We start from the raw sequence: 11085 nt of genomic DNA, 5'->3' as shown, positions 1-11085 counted from the left end.
CGAGGGTCTTCTGGTTTTGTTCACTTTTCCCTCTGCTTTACAGTCTGTCTATTCAGCAGTTTGCAGTCTTGGTCCGTTCAGAGAATCTCACCAGTTCACCTATGCCGTCGCCATCTTGCCCCGTCTCCATAAGTAGTGCAGCGTGATGCAGGTGCAGGCTGGGCGCATCCCCAGAGCCATCGCTATGGCTTCACCGGAGAGGAGCTGGGACCTGGCAGCGCTCGGGATCCTTTCCGATCCCCCACGCTCTTGGCTCCGTTGCAAGGCTCCCACAAAGCTCGGCCTCCCCAGGAGTCGATATTGTTTTATTTAAAGAAACATTTCAATGGAAAGACCTTCTAGAGGACCCTAATCCTGCATAGCCTTATTGACTACATAATTGAATGCTCAAATTCATTATCATTAATAGAAGCATCAAAGATTTTGGATGGGACAAGATAAGAAGGTATCTAATATTTATTAAAGCTCAAAAATTTCTTAAATCATAGGATAAGCACAGGTATAGGCACATTATAGCATGAATGCATATAACCTGCTTCCTGAACAGCTGTAATCCTCTCTACTGACTGAACCAGGGGTCCTCAAACTACGGCCTGCGGGCCACATGTGGCCCGCCGAGGACATTTATCTGGCCTGCTGGGTGTTTTTGCTGCCTTAACTTGTTATGACTAGCAGTGACAAATATGGAACCGGACATTGACCATCTCATTAGCCAACAGCAGGCCCATAGTTCCCACTGAAATACTGGTAAGTTTGTTGATTTAACTTTACTTGTTCTTCATTTTAAATATTGTATTTGTTCCCATTTTGTTTTTTCACTTCAAAATAAGATATGTGCAGTGTGCATAGGAATTTGTTCATAGTTTTTTTTAAAAACTATAGTCCGCCCCTCCAACGGTCTGAGGGACAGTGAACTGGCCCCCTGTTTTAAAAGTTTGAGGACCCCTGGACTGAACCAACACACAGACATCAGAATTTATCAAATGTCTCTGGCCCTATAAACATCAATCACAACTGGAGTATATGGGATCACACATAAATAGGAATATTCCAAGCTTTGAATATGACTTCTACAATGTATTAAAGAAAAATCACACCGGGCTCGGTGGCTCAGCCTGTAATCCCACGCCTTGGGAGGCTGAGGTGAGTGGATTGCCTGAGCCCACGAGTTCAAGACCCTCCTGGGCAACTTGGTGAGACCTCCTCTCTACAATAAATCAAAAAATTAGCCGGGTGTGGTAGCGCGCTCCTGTAGTTCCAGCTACTTGGAAGGCTGAGGCGGAAAGATCGCCGGAGCCCAGCAGGTCGAGGCTGCAGTGGCTGGGAGCGGCCACTGCACTCCAGTCTGGGCGACAGAGTGAGACTCTAACTCAAAAAAAAAAAAAAAGAAAGAAAGAAAGAAAAGAAAAATCACTTAAAAAAAAAAACTTGGTGAAGGATGAATGCATGGATGAATGAACAGGTGAGGAAATATGAAGACCATGAAGGTTTTAATTGTTTTCAAGCTTATGAAGAGGATACTAACTAGGCGTTCTACAAGTCCCCAAACCAAATGAATTCAGATCAAGCAGGAAAGAATTTAAATGAGTCACAAAACTTTTTTCATAACAAATTTGGTAATAAAATCATTGATTGGAGAATAAAAGTACAAATCTGGTAAGAAAATAGAAAACTGCTGGGTGAGGTGACTCAGGCCTGTAATCCCAGCACTTTAGGAGGCAGAGGCAAGAGGATTACCTGAGCTCAGGAGTTTGAGACCAGACTGAGCAACATGGTGAGACCTTGTCACTACAATAAATAAAAAAAAAATCAGCCAGGTGTGGTGGCGCATGCCTGTGGTTCCAGTTGCTTGGAAAGCTGAGGTGGAAGGATTGCCTGAGCCCAGCAAGTCGAGGCTGTGAGCGGGCCACTACACTCCAGCCTGGGTGACAGAGCAAGACTCTGACTCAAAAAAAAAAAAAAAAAAGGAAATAGAAAATCATTTGTAATGAATGCCTGAGACATATACCTCCCTAATGGGAAAAAGTACTTCAGTTGATTCCATGATTTACTCACGTGTGCACCATTTGTCCCCCCAGTATTGGTAAGGAAGCCAAGGACTTGATCACATGGCCAAGCACATACACCAAGGAGAGATAGATGATTGTCCTGTTGAGAGAGTTAAATCAATCAGTCTAAAAACAAAATTCAGAGACTTGAGTAATACAAACTCAGGGTTCATACTGTTCTCAGCATGGAGAAAAATGGAGGAGGAGGAAAAGGTGGAGGAGGCAAGAATTACCTGAGAAATGCAAATAGAGGTAATAATGGTGAATGAAATAAACAGAGTAGGAAAAAGGGGTGCAGTTCTTCACCCTGCAGTATAAGAACTATTAATAATAGACATTCCCTTCAAGTTCTCTTTCTATACCTACCTTCATCTTTTTCCTATGCCCTCACTCTATACTTAAAGCAATCCTTACTTTTGTACAGCTATGACAAGATTGGGTGTATTTGTAGCACAAATGATGATGTTTTAAATTAGAAGAACCAGTAGAACAGGATACGAACCTAAGGTATTTTTTTTCAAGAAATGTCTTTTGCTCTAGAAAGCAAGAGGTGTTGCTGGGTGTGGTGGCTTATGCCAGTAATCCCAGCACTTTGGAAGGCTGAAGTGAGAGGATTGCCTGAGCCCAGGGGTTCGATACCAGCCTGGGCAACTTGGTAAAACATCATCTCTACAATAAATTAAAAATAAATAAATAAGCTGGGCGTGGTGGCATGCACCTATAGTCCTAGCTACTTGGAAGGCTGAGGCAGAAGGATTGCCGGAGCCTAGCAGGTCGAGGTTGTGGTGGCCATGAGCACACCACTGCACTCCAGCCTAGGCAACAGAGTGAGACTCCAATGTAAAAAAAAAAAAAAAAAGTCCGGGCGTTGTGGTTCACGTTTATAATCCCAGCACTTTGGGAGGCCGAAGTGAGAGGATTGTCTGAGCCCATGGTTTTGAGACCAGCCTGGGCACCTTGGAGAAATCTCATCAATACAAGAAAACATGAGCTGGGCGTGGTGGCACGTGCCTGTAGTTCCAGCTACTTGGAAGACTGAGGCTGAAGGATCGCTGGAGCCCAGTAGGTCGACACTGGGGTGGCCGTGAGTGTGCCACTCCAGCCTGGGTGATGGAGTGAGACTTCAATTCAAACAAACAAACAACAAAAACAAAACAAAAGGAGTTTGAACTAGACAGATATAACCTGGGAAGTAAGAGCAGATCAATGTCCAATTGTTGGACTAAATAAGTGAGGATAAGTGGCTTAGGAGGAAAATAGGAAACCTTCTAGATGAAAGACTCATAGAAAATAATCTAGATATGAAGGATATAAGAGAAGAATTTCTTACTCATGGCAGGAGACTTTAACAGAAGGAGAAATAAGTCAAGAGATACTTGGAAATTCTGCATTTGAGGCTGGGAGTGGTGGCTCACACCTGTAATCCCAGCACTTTGGGAGGCTGAGGAAAGAGGATTGCTTGAACTTAGGAGTTCAAGACCAGTATGGACAACATAACAAGATTTTTGCCTCTACAGAAAATACAAATTTATAATTTAAAAAAAAGTTTGCACTTTAATGGGGTCATTAGGATCATTGTAACCCCAACCAGAGGACACAGAACTGTTTTAGGATGACTTGAGAGATGGAGAATGTGCAGATGATAGAGGCAGAATCCTTGCATGAAAAAAAGGGGATAGGCTCTGACAAGACAAAAAAGATAGAAGAGAGAAACACCATACCACATAGACCCACTCAGAAAAAGAGAAAGACATGTGAGAGAATATCCAAAAGCACAATAAACACATTTAAGAGAGTGGTTCTAAGTGATTGCCAAAGTCAAAAGCCCAAATTGATAGGCCTGAGTCATAGGATGTAAAAACTAAACTATTTCTAAAAACATTTTTCTCTTTTAAAAGCAACTTGACACTAAAAATAGCATCCTAGCATATAGTAAATACTTGTAGAAATCATGAGAAGCCAATATGCATGTTGAATGATTTTTGTTTTCCACTGTGTACCGTTGATTAGTTTTTCCTGTGTGCAGCCCTGAAGGAAGCCTTACTTCTTCCCCCATGCAGGGAGTTCCTTATACAAGTCAGGGACCCTGGGTGACCATTTCCTCTTTTTTTTTTTTTTTTTTTTGAGTCAGGATCTCACTCTGTCACCCAGGTGGGAGTGCAGTGACATGCTCACGGCTACTGCAGTCTCGACCTGTTGGGCTCAGGCGATCCCTCCTCCTCAGCTTTTCAGGTAGTTGGAACTATAGGCGTGTGCCACCATGACCAGCTAATTTTTTGATTTATTGTAGAGATGAGGTCTTGCCATGTTGCCTAGGCTGGTCTCGAACCAGTGGGCTCAGGGGCAATCCTCTTGCCTCCACCTCCCAACGTCCTGGGATTACAGGCATGAGCCACTGCGCTCGGCTGACCATTTCTTCTGGGATGGCAAAGAGGAAGGATTTTAATAGAAGATGTTTACTAAATTCAGAAAATTGTCCCTTCAAGGTTTGAACAATATTTCTAATGTTATAGAAAGTTTTTTGCCTACCAAGTTAACACCTGGTTGAAAAGTGTACACACACACACACACACACACACACACACACACACACACACACACACACACACTCAGGCAGAGGAACTCATGAGAGATGGGGAGGAATTTACAGTTTGAAATGTAAATCTATTTCACTTTCCTCTAGCTAATGAAAAAAAGGCTGTAGGTTCAAATTCAAGAAGATAGTAAAGGAAGAGCCTGCTCTTCTGATTTTTTAACTTAAGGAAATCAGTGGCTGGACACGGTGGCTCATGCCTATAATCTCAGCACTTTGGGAGGCGGTGGTGAGAGGATTGCTTGAGCCCAGGGATTCAAGACCAGCCTGGGCAATTTGACAAGACCTCATCTCTACATATACCAAAAAATTAGCCGGGTGTGGTGGCGCATGCCTTTAGTTCCAGCTACTAGGAGGCTGAAGCGGAAAGATCGCCAGAGTCCAGCAGGTCGAGGCTGGGTGGTCATGAGTGTGCCACTGCACTCCAGCCTGGGTGACAGAGTGAGACTCCCAACTCAAAAAACAAAACAAAACTAAACAAAAAAACACAACCATAATAGCCACAAGAAAATAAGTCATTGTCATGCCTGTCTATAATCTAGCTTCAGTCTTGTATCTACATTTGAGTGTCTGAGGGTAAGTAAATTATAATTCAAACATTTGTGGGCCTGCTATGTACCAGGCTCTGTTCTAAATCTGTGGCTAAAACTAGAAATGATTTGGTCCTCTAAATGTTTGGAAGAAGATATCTGATTCGTGTACAAATAATTATAGTAAGATAGAGTTTGGTAAATGTCATATGAGGGTAAAAAATAAAGACTTAGAGAACAATAGATTATGTCTGGCTAGTAATAAAAGAAGCAGAGAATACTTCATAGCATAGCTAGTATTTAAGATGAGACTAAAAGGGTTAAGACATGGAAGGATGGGAAGGAAGGGGTTTTCTTTTCTTTTTTTTTTTTTTTGAGTTGGAGTCTCACTCTGTTGCCCAGACTGGAGTGCAGTGGCTGCTCCTGGCCACCGGAGCCTCGACCTGCTGGGCTCTGGCGATCCTTCCGCCTCAGCCTTCCAAGTAGCCGGAATTACAGGCAAGTGCTACCACGCCCGGCTGATTTTTTTATTTATTGTAGAGATGAGGTCTCGCTGCCCAGGCGGGTCTCGAACCCGCGGGCTCAGGCAATCCACTCAACTCAGCCTCCCAAAGGCGTGGGATTACAGGCTGAGCCACCGAGCCCGGCTGGAAGGGGTTTTCATGAAGTAGAAATAATGTAAGCAGGCATGGAAAAAGCAACATGCCACTGGATATTGTTAGGGAAATATTAGCATTCAATTTTTCTCAGTGCTTAGTCTTGAAAGGAAGTATGACAATAAGCTCAGAAAGTCAAGTTAGAATGAGATTAGTAGACAGTGATTTAGTCACCAGAAACATTTGAGCAGAGTAGTAATGTGATCAGAGATTTCTTTTAGGAAGATTGATTTGGCAGTAGCATATAGGCTTAATTGTAGGAAAAAGGTATGGGAAGGAGTAAAAACTTTTTAGGTATCTATTTCAAGGCCAGGCGCAGTGGTTCATGCCTATAATCTCAGCACTTTAGGAGGCCGAGGTGAGAGGATAGCCTGAGCCCACAGGTTGGAGACCAGGTTGGGCAACTTGGCGAGACCTCATCTCTACAACAAATAAAAAAATTAGCTGGGTATGGTGGTACGAGCCTGTAGTTCCAGCTACTTGGAAGGCTGAGGCAGAAGGATCTCCTGAGCCCAGCAGGTTGAGGCTGCGGTGGCCATGAGCGTGCTACTGTACTCCAGTTTGAGTGACAGAGTAAGACTTCCACTCAAAAAAATAAAATAAAATAAATGTGAGAGATATTGTAGAAAAGATAATTGGGGAGTGAGGACAATCCAGGAGGTAAATGCAAATGTGCAGTGTTCTGGAGTGTGAGTGAGAATTATAAAAGAGTTTGAGAAGCTCTCTGCATATAGTTAATATTGACACCACAGGACTTGCTAAGGGAAAATCTGGAGAAGAGATGAGGGCAAAAGTTGTAACCTGGGAGAAATGCTTATACTCAGGGAAAAGTGAAGTAAACAAGAGGCAAAAGAGTCAGATAATGAAGAATCCAAAAATGTAAGAGGAAGAGAATGTTAGAGAAGGCCAGGAAATTTCAAGAACATAGGAATGATAACAGTCTGAAATGTTAAAACAAATTCAAAATGAATAAGAATTTAGAAAAGACCACTGGAATTTGTTAACAAAGAAATCAATATCAGTAGTTGTAATTATTAACTAACTGTAATTAGTTATTTCAGTAGGAAAAAAAGATGATTTCCACTATATCTTACTGTACTTACTACAATCTGCTCTATAGTAAAGCTATTTGAGTATAAACAATGTGAAGCAGGTAGTATATGTGATTCATCTCTATCCTCCATGGTGCTTTGGACAAATGGAAGGTCCTCAATAAACATTTATTGTTAAATTGGATCAAACAGAATTGAATTGGATTCTATTGCATAATATTACTCTACCATCAGTGATAATGAAGAATGAGAAAAGAAAGCAACACATACATATGATTATTTTTATAGTTTGCAGGTAAATAAGAGAAAGAAGATAGGAAAAGAAGAGTCAAGAAGAGTTTTGTGGCAGGACATGGTGGCTCAAGACTGCAATCCCAGCACTTTGGGAGGCTGAGGCAAGAGGATTGCCTGAACTCAGGGGTTCCAGACCAGCCTGGGCAACGTGGTGAGACCTTGTTTCTACAATAAATCTAAAAATAAGCCGGGCATGGTAGCGCACACCTGTAGTTCCAGCTACTTGGAAGTCTGAGGTGGAAAGATCACCTGAACCCAGTAGGTCGAGGCTGCGGTGGCCGTGAACATGCCACTGTACTTCAGCTTGGGCAACACAGTGAGACTCCAACTAAAAAAACAAAAAAATAAGGGTGGGGAGGAAGAATTTTGTTTGTTTGTTTATAGCTATTAGAGATTCATACCTGGTTCTAGTTTCAGGAAAAGGCTCTGGCTCTGATGGAGAATTTGAAGGCAAGAGAGGGGAATACTGAGGGTACAAAGACCCCAAGGAGAGTGACCTAAGTGATAGTGATACATATATAAAAATTCATCAAGCTGGGCTAGGCGAAGTGGCTCATGCCTGTAGTCCCAACACTTTGGGAGGCAGAGGTGAGAGGATTGCCTGAGCCCAGGGGTTTGAGATCTACCTGGGCAACTTGGTGAGAACTCGTCTCTAAAAAGAAAAAAACAAGAAAAAAGAAAAAAAGAAAAAAAATCATCAAGCCGTACAGGTAAGATTTTTGGATTTGTGTACTTTATGTAAGTTATACCACAGTAAATGTAAATTTTACAAAAGTAAAAATGTCTCAAGAAAGATTGAGTTGAGGGCACAAGTAGAGGTTGTTAAATTTCCTCTGAATTAGGCAGGAAGCTATTACTCGCCAAATCCTGAAATGATACTTCTTCAATCTTAAAGGAAGTTATTTTAAAAATAAGTTAAGTGTGAAGTGTGGCCGGGCTTGGTGGCTCAGCCTGTAACCCCAGCATTTTGTGAGGCCAAGGCAAGGGGATTCCAGACCAGCCTGGGCAACTTGGTAAGACCTCATGTCTACAATAAATAAAAAATTAGCTGGGTGTGGTAGCACATGTCTGTAGTTCCAGCTACTTGAAAGGATGAGGTGGAAGGATAGCCAGAGCCCAGCAGAGTGAGACTCCCGACTCAAAAAAAAAAAAAAAAGTAAGTAAGTGTTATATTAAGTATGTGTGTCTTTATGCTACAATGGAAGAAATAGACCATGGCTTATACTTTTTATAATACCAACTCCCTATCTAGATGAAACTAGTAACTTCTACTACATATGTAGCAAATATAAATATGTAAATCACAGCCACTCACTCACCATTCCTGTCCCAAGTTCATAAACTGTTCTGTACTGTGTTGGGTCAATAGATATATATTAGGTGCTGTTTAAACACTTTTAGAACAATTAATATATAGAGGCCAAAGTAAGATATAAATCAGTGTTTACTAAAGAGGATTCCTTGGAAGACTGGGTCCACAAAATATCTTGAGAAATTATTCCATGGCCAAACCAGTTTGGGAAACACTACATACATTCTCTTGGAGATTTTATAGTGTATACTAGCATGTTAAAGGCTATAAAAAGTTATGCAGTAAGAAAACATTTTTTAAAAATATTTGTTCAGTTTAGTATTTTCTAAACTTATTCAGTCGCAAGAGCTTTATTTTGCCACAAAACTCATTATATATTTGTTTTGTATTTTGTAGAGATGGGGTCTCACTATGTTGCCCAAGCTGGTCGCAAACTCCTGGCCTCAAGCAAGCCTCCTGTCTCTGCCTCCAGAAGTGCTGGGATTATCGGCATGAGCCACTATGCCCACCCAGTTTATTATATCTTATACAATCAGTTTTCAACACAATACACTTTAAGAAACGCTAATTTAGATAAATCCATTGTCAACAAGCTCATAGAAAATAACTGAGCAATGGCTATCCAAAATCCATATCTAACTTATGAGGATAATTGTTTAGGGGACAACTATAACATTATACCATAATATGTCTCTTAGTGCTATTTTCAGGGACTTAAAAGATACTGAACTGAACAGTTCATCGGTCTAACTTATGAAAATATTTATTATATTCATAAGAAGGAAACTACAAAAAGAGGTTAAAGAAGAAAATAGATGGTAAAAGAGTTGAAAAGAGGACTCAGAAGATACTAAAGGAGTTGGGATGACTAATCTGGAGAAGAGATGGAGAAACTATCAACAACTATATAAAGGTCCTTATTATTATTATTATTTTTTGAGTTGGAGTCTCACTCTGTCGCCCAGACTGGAGTGCAGTGGCCGCTCCTGGCCACTGCTGCCTGGACCTGCTGGGCTCCGGCGATCCTTCCACCTCAGCCTTCTAAGTAGCTGGAACTACAGGTGCGCGCTACCACACCAAGCTAATTTTTTTGATTTATTGTAGAGATGAGGTCTCACCAAGTTGCCCAGGAGGGTCTCGAAATCTCGGGCTCAGGCAATCCACTCACTTCAGCCTTCCAAAGCGCAGGATTACAGGCTGAGTCACCGAGCCTAGCCTAAAGGTCCTTATTATAACAACTAAAGGTCCAAATTTGCTAGCCAGGCATGGTGGCTCATGCCTGTAAACTGAGCACTTTGGCAGGCGGAGGCGAGAGGATTGCCTGAGCCCAGGGGTTGGAAACCAGCCTGGGCAACTTGGTGAGACCTCGTCTTTACCACAAATCAAAAAATTAGCTGGGCGTGGTGGCGTGCGCCTGTGGTTTCAGCTACTTGGAAGGCTGAAGTGAGCCCACCAGGTCGAGGCTGCGGTGGCCATGAGCATGCCACTGCACTCCAGCCTCCAGCCTGGGTGACAGAGTGAGACACTGACTCAAAAAATAAACAAACAAATAAATGAATAAAGATATAAGAGAAAAAATACCACCTCCTGACTGAAAAAGATGCAGAAGCACCGGAAAAGCTGATAACCAAAATAAAGTTTTTCGACAATACAGGAATTCACATGGAAACATAAACGACCACAAATTTCCAAAAATGATCCTAAGCAAAACAAACAAACAAACAAAACAAACAAAGCTCACACTTCCAGACTTTAAACTCCATTATAAAGCTACAATAATCAAAATAGCCTGATATTGGTATAAGAACAGGCATATAGAGCAAAAGAAGAGGATAGAGATTCCAGAAACAAAGCCTCAATTTCTCAACCAACTCATCTTTGACAAAGCCTCTACCACCAATGACTGGGGAAAGGAGAACCTATTCAGTAAATGGTGCTGGGAAAACTGGCTGACCACATGCAGAAGATTAAAACAAGATCCCTACCTATCACCATGCAAAAAAAATCAACTCCAAATGGATCAAAGACCTAAATATAAAACCTCAAACTGTAAGAACCTTAGAAAATGCAGGAGATACCTTCATGGAAATTGGAACTGGCAACCAATTCTTGATCAAAACCCCAAGTGTCCATGCCATAAGAGATAAGATAGAAAAGTGGGACCTCATCAAACTGACAAGCTTCTACAAAGTCAAAAAAACCATCAAGAGAGCAGGGAGACAGTCAAAGACTGGGAAAAAATGTTTGCCAACTGTATGTCTGACCAAGGCCTAACATCTAGGATCTACAAGGAATTCAAACATGCCAAAAAGAAAAAAACAGCCCCAATACAAAGTGGGCAAAAGATATGAATAGACAATTCTCAAAAGAAGACATACGAGCAACCAACAGATACATGAAAAAATGCTCAGCCTCACTAGTCATCAAAGAAATGCAAATTAAAACTACACTGAGATACCACTTAACTCCAGTCAGGATGGCTATCATTAATAAATCAAAAAACAACAGATGCTGGAGAGGATGCGGCGAAAAGGGAACACTTCTACACTGTTGGTGGGAGTGTAAACTAGTACAACCTCTGTGGGAAACAGTGTGGCAAT

General features: G+C 41.6%; 1 protein-coding gene across 1 annotated transcript in view; it reads right to left on the bottom strand.

Annotated features, from left to right (window-relative positions):
- Window positions 1-2039: 2039 nt before the first annotated feature.
- The window catches only part of LOC103249593 (solute carrier family 15 member 2-like), a 13381-nt gene continuing 4335 nt past the window's right edge, over window positions 2040-11085 (bottom strand). The window contains exon 4 of the mRNA XM_008048225.2: window positions 2040-2148. Coding sequence (XP_008046416.1) covers window positions 2052-2148 — 97 coding nt within the window. The 3' untranslated portion in view covers window positions 2040-2051. The remainder of the gene's footprint in view (window positions 2149-11085) is intronic.

The sequence above is a fragment of the Carlito syrichta genome, unplaced genomic scaffold, assembly GCF_000164805.1.
Source record: "Carlito syrichta isolate Samal-C Ts95f unplaced genomic scaffold, Tarsius_syrichta-2.0.1 Scaffold121532, whole genome shotgun sequence".
Lineage (NCBI taxonomy): Eukaryota > Metazoa > Chordata > Mammalia > Primates > Tarsiidae > Carlito > Carlito syrichta.
The sequence above is the reverse complement of the archived record's forward strand: the minus strand, read 5'-3'. Positions and strand labels throughout refer to the sequence as shown.